Genomic DNA, 14,573 nt, shown 5'->3' on the forward strand with positions numbered 1-14,573 from the left:
CTGGACAATTGGCTGATCAAGGGAGATCCCTGCAGGAGATGGCAACAAGCCTAGAATATACCCTCTCCCTGTTCTCTCAGAGCTCCTGGTGAACTATGAAAAATGGTCTCTAATGCTATCACAGACGATAGTTCATAGGAGCCTTGTTTGACTCCATTGTGGCAGGAGCGTATCTCCCAAAGACTGGTTCCTGTTGATGCAGTCACTATTACTTGGACTACAATCAAACCTGATTATGATAGCATGGACATGTCTGGGGCTGGTAGGTCAAATGTTATCATGCTCATACATGACTGCATTTGCCAGACTTCACCTGAGACTGCCCCAATTCTACACCTCTGTGAAACACCAAATGAGCAAGAAGATTTTGGTTACACCTTACATCATTGCAGAACTGAAATGGTGGAAGGAACCCAAAAATGTGTGTGGAAGGTGTGCCATTTCCTGCTTTTTTTTCTATTCAATGTCTTTAATCACAGACACATCTGAGCCCAGCAAGGGACCTGAAGATGTCTGGTACATATCAGTGTCCTGGAATTCAGAGCCATCAGGCTAGTATGCCTGTTTTCTAAAACTCCATAGTGCAGATCCTGACAGACAACATGACTGCAATGCACTACATAAACAAGCATGGAAATGTACATTCATCTCCCCTCTCTCTGGAAGCCATCAAGCTCTGGATATCGTGTCACCACACAGGATAGCAGAGATGCTCTTTCCCTCCCAGGAGTTAGCAGCTACCTGGCAGACCTCCTGTCCAGACAACCGGTGACTGGTCACAACTTGTCCCTACAGAGATCCATCATAGAACCAATATCCCATAGCTGGGGGTTCCCAGGACAGACTGTTTATCTCTGAGGTTAATGCCAAGTGCCAGAATTATTGCTCTAAAGGAGGCATGAGCCCAGGCTTAGTGCCCAACACCTTCGTTCTGCAGTGGAGCCCACACCTCCTTTATGCCTTGTCACTGTGATTCCCCTGATCCCCAGGATGATTTCCAACATCAAAAGAAATTTTTCGTTTAGCTCCATCCTAGGTAAGACAGTTTTGGCTGACGGAACTGATGCATATGTCTGTTCCGCAGCTGATCTAGTTCTCACGCTGCACAGGCTTGATCTCACAGCACTATTGTCAGATACGCTATACAGACCCAAAGTCTCTGCACCTGACAGCCTGGGTGTTGGCTCATTAAGTACCTTGGACAGGAACTGCTCTAGGCAAGTCCTAGAGATCCTGCTATAGAGCAGGAAGACATCCACCAGAGGGATTTATTTATCAAAATGGATGAGGTTCTAAATTTGGCTGGCCTAGCATAGCCACGTATGCTTTGATACTATGGATCTTCGACTACTTGCTGCATCTGTAGCACTCTGGCAAATCATTCTGCTCCATCAAGTTTGCAATGATCTTAGGATGCCATCCACCAATACAGTCATGCTCCATCTTCACTCGCTGGCGGTATCAAAGTTCGTCAAGAGTCTGTTATGTACATACCCACAGGTTAGAGAACCATGCTCCTGGGACCTCAGCATCATCCTCTTGAGACTCATAGGCCTCCATTCAAATCCCTTTCAGAATGCTCCTTACTTCATCTCAGGCTGAACACTCTCTTTCTACTGAATATCACTTCAGCAAGGAGACTGAATGAGCTTTAAGCACTTAAATGCTGACCCTCCCAACATGACCTTTCACGGAATGAAGTAGAGCTGAAACTTCACCCCAAGTTCATCCCCAGTGTGGTCTCAGAATTCTATCTAAATCAATCCATTATCCTATCTGTTTTCTTCCTGGAGCCCTACACTACGCTGGGAGAAAAGAAGTTGCATACACTGGATGTTTCCAGAATCTTGTGTCAACAGACCCAAATAATTGAGGCTGTCTCCTCAATTATTTCTGGCTGTAGTGGCCATTCCAAGGGCCGAGCCATCTCACTTCAAATAATATCTACTTCGATAATACAACATACCATACCGTGGAGAAATCCCAAGGCAAACTCTGCATGATAGCCAATTAGTACAGTGCCACATTTGGCATAGGGCAAAGATAGGGTTCTGGATGTTTTAAAAAAGAAGATCCATACAAATATAAACAGCAGGAGTTTACAATGCCACCTCAGTCTTCACCAGCCAGGTCCCTTCTCCCCTCAGTCTCATTTCTTTCTTTTGTTAAAGCACAAAAATTAACTGAAGATAATGATGACTCAAAATCTGCAAGGGGCACAAATTCCATACAGCAAAACCAGATTATTATCTTTAAGACGAATAAGATAACAATTGAAGCAATAAAGCATAAAGGTAACTTTTCTGTAGTTGATAATAATATTGTAGGTAGATAAGGAATAGAGTTATTGTGATATGTTGAAAGTAACTTGAAACTTGTTGGAATTTCATTAATAAAACTACTGTCTGCTTCTCTCTGATTTGGCCAATTAAAACAGAAAACAGGATGAAGAGAATGTACCATGGAACTAACATATCTAGTTGCAATAAGCTACAGCCAAGCATTTTCCTTTGATGGCTTTTCAACTAGTTGTTTCCAGTCCATATGATTTTCAGTTTGCTTTGGGCGGCAAGACACTAGTCTGTCCTTGCTACAGCAAATATACTTTGCATCAAATCAGTCACCATCCTATCTAGAACACCATTTCACTGATACGTCCCTTCTAGCTGTGTGTGGTTTCTATATTAGCACATATTGTAACAATGCTACAAAGCTAAGAGTTTGTCAGTATTTTCCACTCTAAACATAATTTTATCACCCATCTGTAAAACTTTGCTCCAGCCAAATGGCAATTTAGTATACAATTGGCTTTTTCTGAAGTACAGAAAGATGAATTCACCCACTTAAGAGTGCAGAAAAGCATCTTAAAACTCAAAAATTCCATGTGGTTTTATAAAACAAAATTTTACAAATGATGAGTACAATACATACAGAATTTGATGTGCTCATTTGCATATCAACCCCCAGAATGCTCTTTTTAACATTGCTATGCAGGTGTCTTGAATTCTGTCTGCTTGTTTGTAGGCACTGACCTCTTCTTTGTCAGCTTTACATAATGGGGCCTTCTGACTTTTAAATTTGTTTTAATTATTAAAAATAGTCTGGTTTATCAGAACATCCCCAGGGAAATGCTGCCAGTCAAATTCACAGTAGGCACTTATTGAGATTAGAAGTTCATCGGAGCATGCAGATTTCCTTCATGGATTGTTTTTAGAGCTGAATGCAACAAGTGATCTACATGAAATTCTGTAAGGTGACTTCAAAAGTGGTTGAAAGATTGTACTGAAAGAGTAGTTATCAATGGTTCGCTGTCAAACTGGGAGGATGTATCTAGTTGGGTCCCATGGGTTCAGTTCTGGGTCTGGTGCAATAAATATTTTCATTAATGACTTGGATAATGGAGTGAAGAGTATGCTTAGAAAATTTGCAAATGATACCAAGCTGCGAGGGTTTGCAAATACTTTGGAGGACAGGATTAGAGTACAAAATGACCTTTACAAATAGGAGAATTGGTCTGAAATCAGTAAAATGAAATTCAATAAAAATAAGTGCAAAGTACTTAGGAAGAAAAAAAACAAATGCACAACTACAAAATGGAGAGAGAGTGGTGCGGTGGTAGTACTGCTGAAAACGAGCTGTTATAGTGGGTCACAAATTGAATCCGAGTCAACAATGTGATACAGTTGTGAAACAGGTTAATATAATTCTGGGGTGTGTTAACAGGAGTGTTATACATAAGAGACAAGAGATAATTTTCCCGCTCAACTCGGCACTGGTGAGGCCTCCGCTGGAGTATTGTGTTCAATTCTGGGTGCCGCGCTTTAGGAAAGATGTGATGCTGAGAATGGGCTGACCACCATTCTTCTCTAAACATCTAAGAGCATTTTGTTGGAGTCTGATGGTCTCGCTGTGATGGAAGTGGAGCTGGGAGGGAGGGATAGCTCAGTGGTTTGAGCATTGGCCTGCTAAACGCAGGATTGAGAGTTCAATCTTTGAGGGGTTCATCTGGGGCAAAAATGGGGGATTGGTCCTGCTTTGAACAGGGGTTGGACTAGATGACCTCCTGAGGTCCCTTCCAACCCTGATATTCTGTGATTCTATGCTGTAATAATTTATTACTACAGTATGTTGATGTGGTTATTGAGATGTTCAGTGTATAAATATATTGGTTTAGTTTAATAAGAGCTGTAAGGAAAAACAAGCAGGGAGGGAAAAGAATAAGATAAGCCACCCCTAAGCAAACACTGAAGGGTTGTTAAGAGATAATGCCTGGATAAGAAAAGGCCTGGAAACCAGAAAATCAGAAAGAGTATAATAATTTAAAAAGGAACACACTCTCAAGAGGAGCAGTTGTTTGGAGGTACTATATGGACCCAGCTAGGGTATCTGAAGAAACGAGGCCTACCTCGGTCACCGTCACAGGCTTTAGATAAGTTACGTGCATGTAGACTATTGTTTTAAAATCCTTTTTGTCTATGCTTTGTTCCTACTGTCAAAATAAACAATACTTTGGTTTAAGGAGGTAATTGGGTCACTGTGTACACAGACTCCTGAAGGGAAAAATCACAGGCACTAACTCCAGTCAGACCGGCTGGGCAAGCACAATTGATACACATTGTAGCTCAGGGTGCAGTCTAAGAGGGAGAGAACCGTGGACTTCTGCCCTCAGATAAAGTAAAAGCACAAAGCCTGCTTCCTGAGGGGATGCATTCACAGAGACTGGGAAGAGACAGAGGTGCAGCTGGACCTGAAACCATGACACTCGCCAGCACTCAGGCAATGCAAATAGACATGCAGGTTAGATGGAGTGCTGATTGTCTATGACTAGATTATATGTGGTGAACTAGCTGAAACAATGGGCAAAACATTTTTTTTAAATACTTACAGCTGTGTGTTCATTGTGAGAGTGTGATATCGACATACAGCACTGAGAATCTCTGGCAGCCAGACACATTTACAGGTAACAGTAAATAATGGCGTGGAACTATTTGACCCTGGCCAACAATGTGATCACAAAACAAAAACACATTTAAATCTACAACTGGAGTCTCATCCAGTTTATCATCCTTACAACTGTGGCAGGTCATGTACATCCAAAATTGTACTCTGTCATCACCAAGTCACAAAACACATGGTCTTTGGTTATGAAGTGATCAGTGTCGGATGAGGACGGGAAGGATGGTCCAGTGATTAGGGCATTAGCCTGGGACATTAAAGAACTGGATTCAGTTCCCAGCTCTGCCACAAGGTCATGTGTGACCTTGTGCAAGTCGCTTACTCTTTGTGCCTCAGGTTGCCAGCTGTAAAATGGGGATAATAGAGTGGTATTACCTAATGGGTGTAGTGAGGCTAAATCCATTAAAAAAATGTGAGGTGCTCAGATACTATGATGATGGGGGCATATAAGTACCTGAGAGAGATTAAGATGATAAGAGTTAAGTATGTGCAGGAGAGTCTTTGCCATCTGCTGGATTATCTGCCATTATTCTCAGTGTCACTCTTTAACTGCTACTTTTACTAAAAAAGCCAGTCCAGCAGCAAATTATTCATGCATTGCACTGCTATGTTGGACACCTGGTCTGGGTTTCATGTCCTTCCTAAGCTTTGGACTCCCTAGGTTGATTCATTTTCAGATAAATATGCCATGGTGCTTGGAAGGTTATGCAATTACTGCACTTAAAAGACCTTCTATAAATTTGTCATGGTGACCTGCTGCACTCCCTGTAAGATTATGCTTTTTTTTTTTTTTTCAGTTGTCTGGTCAGAGCAGATTGTCAATCTAGTATAAAAGTCCCTAACTGGCAGTGCTCAAAGGAACAGAAACTCAGAAAACTGAGCTCTGGTACTTATGTCCTGTATGTTCCTACCACAAAAAATTAAAGGGATAGAAAAAGAGGGATTAAAATAATACAGTTTAAAATATAAGCAAGTGGACTGGGAGGAGCTGAGCACAGCACCAGGGACCGGTCTGCCACATTTTTGCCTGTTTTAATTATAGGAATCAGTAAATTTCCTAAGAAATTCATGGAGGCCAGATTCTGTCTTTACCTGCACATGTGTAGCTCTCATTGACACACATGTGGGATTTGTGTGTTGATGTCTGATGGCATAGTATGATTCAAGGTGTTTAGGATTTTATTAACCATATCTATCTATAGCTAAAGGACATTCTTTCTTCTAAGGAATTCTAAGTGCTGCAGAACTGCTCTGGTCAGATTACCTAAGGATCTTTAAAGTCTATATTTACCTCCAATTTTTCCTTGTAAATTGTAATTGGTGTCTACAGCAGTTTATTTAATTGGTACCACCCCCACCACTTGTCAGACCTCATCAGGAGCAAGGGCAGTCTTTTTTTGATCTATCACCTGAGTGGCCACGTAGGAACCTGGATTTCCAACAGAGTTTGCATCTTATATGTACTTGGGGAGAGTAGTGCTGTGTGAACCACCTTATGCTTGGCTTGTGTGGTTTACATGAACCAAATATGGTTTTCAGGGCTTGGTAATAATGAGTATGGCAAAACCCTGCCTTTTGAAGGAAACTGAGACCATCAGCCCAGAACTGTGAAAGTTCTGTAGAGCTGGGCTGAAGAAGCCATCCACTCTGCTTACAGTCCTCCAGGGCAGCCTCTACCCTGCAGCCTCCTCCCAAGCCCTGTATTTACCATTAAATGTTTTCTGGGGGCTGTGTGAGTCCTGTCGCTTATATCCGGGAGTCAGGTGGCCTCTCTGTAATTCCTAGGGCTGCCAACTTTCTACTCACACAAAACCGAACACCCTTGCCCTACCACATGTCCTATTCCTTCTCTGAGATCCCGTCCTCCGCTCACTCCATCCCCCCTCCCTTTGTTGCTTGCTCTCCCCACCCACCCTCACTCACTCACTCATTTTCACCGGGATGGCTAGGGGTTGGGGTTTGGGAGAGGTTGAGGGCTCTGCCTGGTGGCACAGGCTCTGGGGTGAGGCCAGAAATGAGGAGTTCAGGGTGCAGGAAGGGGCCTGGGATGAGGCAGTGGGTTGGGATGCAGGAAGGAGTGAGGGCTCTGGTTGGGGGTGTGGGCTCTGGGGTGGGGCCAGGGATGAGGGTTTGGGGTGCAGGAAGGGGCTCCAGGCTGGAAGGTGGAGTCAAGAGGGTTGGAGTATGGTGGGGGAGAGCTCTGGGCTGAGGCAGGAGGTTGGGGGGTATGGGTTCTGGGCTGGGCATGCGGTTCAGGGATGGGGCTAGAAATGAGGGGTTCAGGGTGTGGGAGAGGGCTCTGGGCTGGGGTAGGGGATTGGGCGCAGGGGGGTGAGATCTCTATCTGGGGGTGTAGACTCTGGGGTGGGGCTGGAGATGAGGGGTTTGGGGTGTAGGAGGGTGCTCAAGGCTGCAACCGAGAGATTCTGAGGGTGGGAGGGGGATCAGATCTGGGGCAGAGGGTTGTGGTGCGGGAGGAGATCAGGGGTGCAGGCTCCTTGCAGCACTTACCTCAAGCAGCTCCTGGAAGCAGTGGCATGTCCCCCCTCCAGCTCCTATGCAGAAGCATGGCCAAGCAGCTCTGTGCACTGCCTGTCCGCAGGAACCGCCCCTGCAGCTCCCATTGGGAGCTGCAGAGCCAGCGCTTGGGGCATGAGCCACGTGCAGAGCCCCTGGCTGCCTCTACACCTAGGAGCTGGAGAGGAGCATGTCGCTGCTTCCGGGAGCCATGCAGAGCCACAGCAGGCAGGGACCCTGCCTTAGGTCCACTGCACTACCGACCAGACTTTTAACGGCCTGTTCAGTGGTGCTGACCGGAGCCTCCAAGGTCCCTTTTCAACCAGGCATTCCAGTTGAAAACCAGACACCTGGCAATCCTAGTAAATCCCCTAGATCTTCAGAGTGATTATCATGTTATGAAGATTTGTATGATGTGCTATGAGTGTCATTTTGTTTTGCCATTATGGATAGATAGAGCTGGGATTCTAGGTAAGTACCACCACTTATTTTCCAGTGTGGCCCCTTTGACTATAAAGTGTCCTGCAAGCAGCTAGTTTGTAAGGCTATGCTTACTTTTTCAGACATGGTCTGATGTGCACCATTTCAATTGAATTCTGAAACCATCCTGGTTTACTGGACTAGGAATTCTATGCAAACATTTTGCTCAGGGTGAATGTATTTTTTTCTGTTGATGCAGGCTTTAGAAACCATTACTTTTCATACATACTAAGCTCCTTTAAACAAGAACTGTTGTCTTAGGCTCCCACCAATCTTGCATTGAGTGTGTAGTGGCGGGTCGAGGGTTTTCTGAATAATTTTGTTCTGGAAATGGTGCATGAATTTTCTAAATTTGTGTTTTTTCCTCCTACAGGTACTAATATGGTTAATGCAGGAGACATGAATGGTTCTGGTAATCTGATGGATTTCCTGGATGAGCCTTTCCCTGATGTTGGGACATATGAGGACTTCCACACCATTGACTGGCTGAGAGAGAAATCACGTGACACCGACAGACATAGGAAGGTAAATCAAAACCAAGTCGTCAACTATAATCTTTAATTTAAAAAGGTCAAACTTTGGGAAATTAAGGGAATTATTTAAAAATGTCAGGACTGAGGAGCTCAAGGGCTTAAATATGGAGGAGGGCTGGAATTTTTTCAAATCAACTATACAAAAACTATCTGAAATTTGCATCCCAAGTAAGGGGGAGAAACTTGGAGAGAGGTTGTAGACCCACCTGGATAAATAATCCCCTCAGAAAGGGTATTAGGAGTAAGCAGAGAGCCTATAAGGAACTGGAAAAGGTGTTAATCAACAAAGAAAACATTACGGAGGTTCAAAAATGCCAGAATAAAAAGAGAATTGCTAAAAGTCAAGCTAAATGAGTTCTTTCCAAGGAAATTAAAATAAATAATGAGGTTTTTTAATTCTATAACTAGAAGTAGACTAAGGAAGGTTGAGGTTGGGCCACTATGCAGTGTGGATGGGAAGGAGTTGAAAGATAATTAAGGTATGGCCCCAAAATTAAATGAATATTTTGTCTCGGTTTCAATAATGATGATAATATGGAACATGGGTATGAATGCAGTATGGTTGATGGAAATGAGTGTCTAGAAATAGAAACGACCACATCTGAGGTGGAAGAAAAACAGAAAGAACTTAATGCGCTCAAATCCAGGCATGCCAGACAATTCCCACCTCAGAATACTGAAAGAACCAGCATGTGAGATTGCTAGCCCAGTTGCAAGGATTTGTAATAAATTTATCTTTTCAGTGATCTGGACAATTATAGATATGTTAGTCTGACCTCAGTAGTATACAAGATTTCAGAACAAATTATGAAGGAAAGAATAATTAAAGTCATAGAGGTAAAGGGGTTGCAGTGTAACAGGGTTTTACCAAAGGTAGATCAGGCCAGACTAACCTGATTTCCTCCTTTGACAAAATAACTGATTTTTTAGCTATGGGAAATGCAGTAGATCTAATATACCGGTACTTGGACTTCAGTAAAGCATTTGACACTGGGCCACATGGGAAATTATTTCTTAAATTAGGGCTCTATACAAGCATTGTAAGGTGGATAAGAATTGACTAAAGGAGAGCAGGCAATGGGTGGTGCTAAAAGATGAATTATCGGCCTGAAAGGAGGTTACTAGTGGAGTTCCTGGAGGATCAGCCTTGGTCCAATCTTATTCAATATTTTTATTAATGACCTTGGCACAAGAAATAGGAGTGTGCTAATGAAATTTGCTGATGATACAAAGTTGGGAGGCATTGTCAATACAGAGGAGGATCGGAATATTACATAAAAAGATCTGCATGACCTTGAAGACTGGAGTGATAGAAATGGGATGAAATTCAATAGTACAAAGTGCTATCTCGTGAGAGGAGACTGGAAGAGCTTGGATTGTTTAGTAAAACGAAGGCTAGGAGGGGATATAATTGATCTCTATACATTCATTAGGGGGATAAATACCAGGCAAGGTGAAGAGCTATTTAAGTTAAAGGACAATGTTGATAGAAGTACAAATGGATATAAACTGTCCTGGAACAACTTCAGGCTGGAAATTAGAAGGTTTCTAATCACTGGTGGGGTGAGGCTTTGGAACAGCCTCCCAGTAGGAGTTGTGGGGAGCAAACAACTGAACTAGTCTTGAGAGAGATGGACAAATTTATGAGTGATGGAAGGGGATAGGGCTCAGTAGCCCTGAGGCTCACTTCTGGTGTATGTTCTACCCATGCATCAGGGTTTCAGCAAGCCACTGGCAAGGGTCAGGAAGAGATTCTGCCCTCCCAAAATGTATTTTGGAAGCATTTTTTTTTAATCTCCATCCTCTGAAGCATCAGGAGGTGGCCTGTCTGGGGATAGGCCAGGGCTCTGAAATGGTACCAAAAATGTTCTCTCTCATGTACTTAGCTGGCTGGTTCTTGCTCACATGCTCCATGTCTAATTGATTGCCATATGTGATATTAGAAAAGAGTTTTCCCGCAGGCTAGATTGGCAGTGCCTATTGGGTTTTTTTCACCTTCCTCTGCAGCACGGGGGTACAAGTCAATTGCCAGAATTACCTGGAAATATCTCACTTAATCCATTTCCTGCCATTGCAGAGGCCTCGGGCATTGGTCCATCTCACTCCCTCCTGTTCTTTCATGGTGGCACACAAGAGTCTAGTCTCCAGTGGGCTGTCATCCTTTGGTTTAATTTCAGTTGTTGGGTTTAGCATGTGGGTGGTGTTGGTATCCTGTAATATACAGAAGGTCAGACTAGATGATCTAACGGTGCCTTCAGGCCTAAAATGGTATGACTTTATGTAAGAGATGCAAACTCAAACACAAATGCACTCATCAACAAAAGCCCAAGTTATAGCCATCCGTAAAACAGGAAAGTGTTTTCAAAACTGTTGTATCTCAGCTTATTGTGCACCCAGGGGTTCTTGAGCAGGACCTACAAAAAGATGGTCATAATTTGCCTATCATTGCTCGTGATTTCATCTGTCAATATGAAAAAAAAAAAGAAAAACCGTATTGAATCTGGTGGATTAGAGCTGAAATAATAAGTAAAATTGTTAAGGTTGGACAAATTCACTTTAAACAACTTGATCCCGAGCTCTGTAAAAACAATCAGTCTTTTTAGTGTTCAGTCCATCTGTGTTCAAATAAGAGTCTTGCCTTGTAGATGTGACACAACAAAACCGACTCTTATGAATCAGTGTATGTATTTTTTCAGATTACAAGCAAAAGTAAGGAATCCATATGGGAGTTCATCAAGAGTTTGTTGGATGCCTGGTCAGGATGGGTTGTAATGCTTCTCATAGGACTTCTGGCAGGTATGTGCATAATAGCAGCAGTGCTGTGTCTGGAACTCTCTCTCTGTCTTCCTGCAGAGCCATCTGCTTATGTTTTACTTACTTTGTCTGGTCCCCAACTTTTCGAGATGGATGAGATAAAGAGACAGTTATGCACCCACACAGTTTTAATGCTTCACTTGGAAAGTCTCACACTGAGTGCTGACCTAGAAAAATTGCTATTAACAAGTAATGTGATTTTTGTATTGCTTTTGAAAACATGCCTCTGAGTGGAAGTGCCTTACCCTTGATGAACTGTTTTGACTATCTCTGCCTCTGATTCACATGTTCCTTTCTTGATCTTGTGAAATTAATTCCAGGGATAGATATTTTGATGCAGGAGGAGAGTACAGTTAGAGTACAATGAAAATATAGTTCTCTAATGCACTAGATACATTGTAGACCAGTTTATCTCTTTATACATGCCTAAAAAGGGGAGTGGGGAAACACAATCAATTTCACACAACCAATTTCAGACTGACTTCCAGATCTGCTCATAAGCCAGACAGACATTACATATTTAACAACAAACTCAGATGGGAAATTCATTAATTTCCTGAGTTGCTCCTGTCTTCTGCTCAGTTTAGCTTGTCTTCCAGTTTGGAAAACTGTTCTCATGTTACCGTTAAACATTAAACAGCATCCTTTAAAACCATTAAACCATTAAAACAGCAGCCTTGAATAATTTTTATGCTGTCTCGGTTATGTCAATGTGATGATGACTGCTAGGAAACAGCATGATGCCAAATTTTGCACACCATGTTCTCACCAAAACTAGTGTGAATCTCCAGGTTTAACAAATGTAAAGTTAGTACATTTAATATCAGTGTTTAGAACTGTGAGTGGAAGCTGTTCTGGAACATTATGGCTAAAGCTATCTGGAGCATTTTTGCTGAAGTGAAATTTTGGCAAAATATGCTGTTTCATGGAGATGTATAAATTTACATAAAACTTTTGTTGGGAAGATATGAGATATGAGACACCCACACCCCTCACCCCTGGGGATTAGAGTACCAGCCTTGGAAATGTTCAAGTCAGTGCTCTGCCTGAGTTGGGATGAAAAGCTCTGCTCTGAATCAGGGACTTGAACCTGTCTCCCCCACATTCCAAGCCAGTACCCCAATTACCCAGCTATACAGTGAAAACATATGCTCGTTCGCTCTCTCATTCCAATGTGGAACCAAAACATTTTGAAACCTCAAAAGATGATGCCAAATGGAATTGTTGGCTTTCAGGTATGTCGTATGGGTACGTTGAGGTTAGGTTGGAGATAGTTAACATGTTAACTGACTCTACCCTTTTCCCTAATGTGGATGAAGGTTAACACCTTTTATCTCAACTGGCTACATCGAAATAAAATATGTTATCGTGCACCTATGCTAGGGAAAAGGTTGTGGTTAGGTTGGGCTTAGTTAATAGATATGAACTACTCACAGAAATACACCTTACCACTTCTTTGACTACTGTACACCACAGACAACACACAACACATTTAATTCTGCCCTTCTAGGGAAATGTGCCTTCCAGTATCCCCTTTATCAAACAATGCTGTCCAAACACATCAGACTACCCGTCAAGATTGTCTTCTGCACACGTCTTCATCACGGTGGTGGCCTGATGTAGTAGAAAGAAAAGACCAGTGGTTAGGGAACTAGCCTGGAGCCTGAGAGGCTCTGCCACAGATTTCCTGTGTGACCTTGGGAAAGCCCTGATTTTTAAAGGTGTTTAGGTGTTGTTTCACTCAGCATTGCAAGGCCTAAGGGATCTAGATGCTAAGTCCCATTTTCAAAAGCGATTTAGGCACTTAGGAGCCTAAGTCTCACTGAAAGTCAATTAAACTAGCTTGACTTTCTGAGATTTCCGAGCAGCTGCATCTCCATTGACTTTCTTGGAGCGGTGAGTTTTCAGCACTTATGGAAACCAGGCACAAGGTTTTCTGGCTCACAGGGCTCTACCTAACCTATTAGCCCATAGTACTGCCCAGGCAGGTCATTCAGTCTTTCCATGTCTGTTTTTTTGTCTGAAAAATAATGCTACATGTGTAGCACTTTCATCTATTAGCAGATCTCAAAGCACTTGACCCCAGCAGCCTCATTTTACAGCTAGCATAACTATGCAGTTTTCTCAGAGGCACCATAGTGTAATGGATGAAATGTGAGCCTACCACATCAGAGGTCTGGACATGTGTCCCCAGCTGTGCCACAAACATTCTTGATCTTGGGCAAGTCACTTTATAAGGTTAAAAACAATCTTATAGTCCGGGGGTGGCCAAAGTGAGGCTCACAAACCATACGCAGCTCTTTTACCATTAAAGTGAGGCTGGCAGAGACCTCTTCCTCCCATTCTTCACCTATCAGACTGGGGCGGGGGAGCTCGGGGCCTCTGCCTTGCAGCAGGGTGGTGGAGTAGGGGCTTTTGCCCAGCAGGGAGAAGAGTCTTGGGGCTTCAGCCCTGCAGGATGCACCTACAGGGGGTCATGCTGAAGCCCCAAGCCTCATCAGGCACCTCTTGAGGCAGGTGTGGCCTGGCTCTTGAATTTCTGAAGATTGTCGTATGTGGCTTGGAGGGACAGTAAGTTTGGCCACCCCCTGATATAGTCCTTATTTACTCCACCCTTGAAATGACATGAATATTGATTTACCTGACTGGGCATGGTGGAAGGCTTCACTAAGGATCTGTCTATACTGCACACCACGGGCAGCAGCATGTAGGGTATGTGTAGCTACATGCCTCAGTGAAAAAGCAGGCTGCACCCAGACTGAGATGTGTAGCTACATGTATCAGTGAAAGGCTCTGGGGAGTGGGGGGCAGGCAGCGGTGCCTTAGTCTACACTACTATTTATACTCATGCTGGGGTGTGTGCATAGTGTATGTACTCGACATGCTGCCAAAAGCAGGGTGCAGGGTAGATGTACCTTACGCGAAGCTTGGGAAGTGTCAATAAATATGGAGGTCCATCAGAGGATGAGGTAGGGACTGAACTCTGCACGTTTTGGACAAGGCAGAGATTTTCTTGTGCCAATCCTAGGTCTTGTGTTTGCTTGAACCAGTTAGAGATTCTGATCCGTAGGAGATTTTTCAGAAAATCATAGAGCTTACAGCAAAACTCACTTAGCTAGGTACATTGAGGTCAGTAGCGTTATGGTGATTTACACCAACTCAGGATATGGCCCACTGTTTCTGTAGAAACTTGAGCAACCAGAAATGACAAGCCACAAAAAAACAAACCAAAACAAACAAACAAAAACAAAAAACTAACTCTTTACAAAAACA

At 43.2% G+C, this 14,573-nt stretch overlaps 1 protein-coding gene across 2 annotated transcripts in view; it reads left to right on the forward strand.

Annotated features, from left to right (window-relative positions):
• Positions 1-14,573, forward strand: part of CLCN4 (chloride voltage-gated channel 4) — a 55,266-nt gene that overhangs the window by 9,983 nt on the left and 30,710 nt on the right. For both annotated transcript variants that reach the window (XM_038388001.2, XM_043501489.1), the window contains exons 2-3: positions 8,327-8,478; positions 11,183-11,282. In XM_038388001.2, coding sequence (XP_038243929.1) covers positions 8,335-8,478; positions 11,183-11,282 — 244 coding nt within the window. In that variant the 5' untranslated portion in view covers positions 8,327-8,334. The remainder of the gene's footprint in view (positions 1-8,326; positions 8,479-11,182; positions 11,283-14,573) is intronic.

This window comes from Dermochelys coriacea, chromosome 1 (genome assembly GCF_009764565.3).
Source record: "Dermochelys coriacea isolate rDerCor1 chromosome 1, rDerCor1.pri.v4, whole genome shotgun sequence".
NCBI classification, from domain to species: Eukaryota; Metazoa; Chordata; order Testudines; family Dermochelyidae; genus Dermochelys; species Dermochelys coriacea.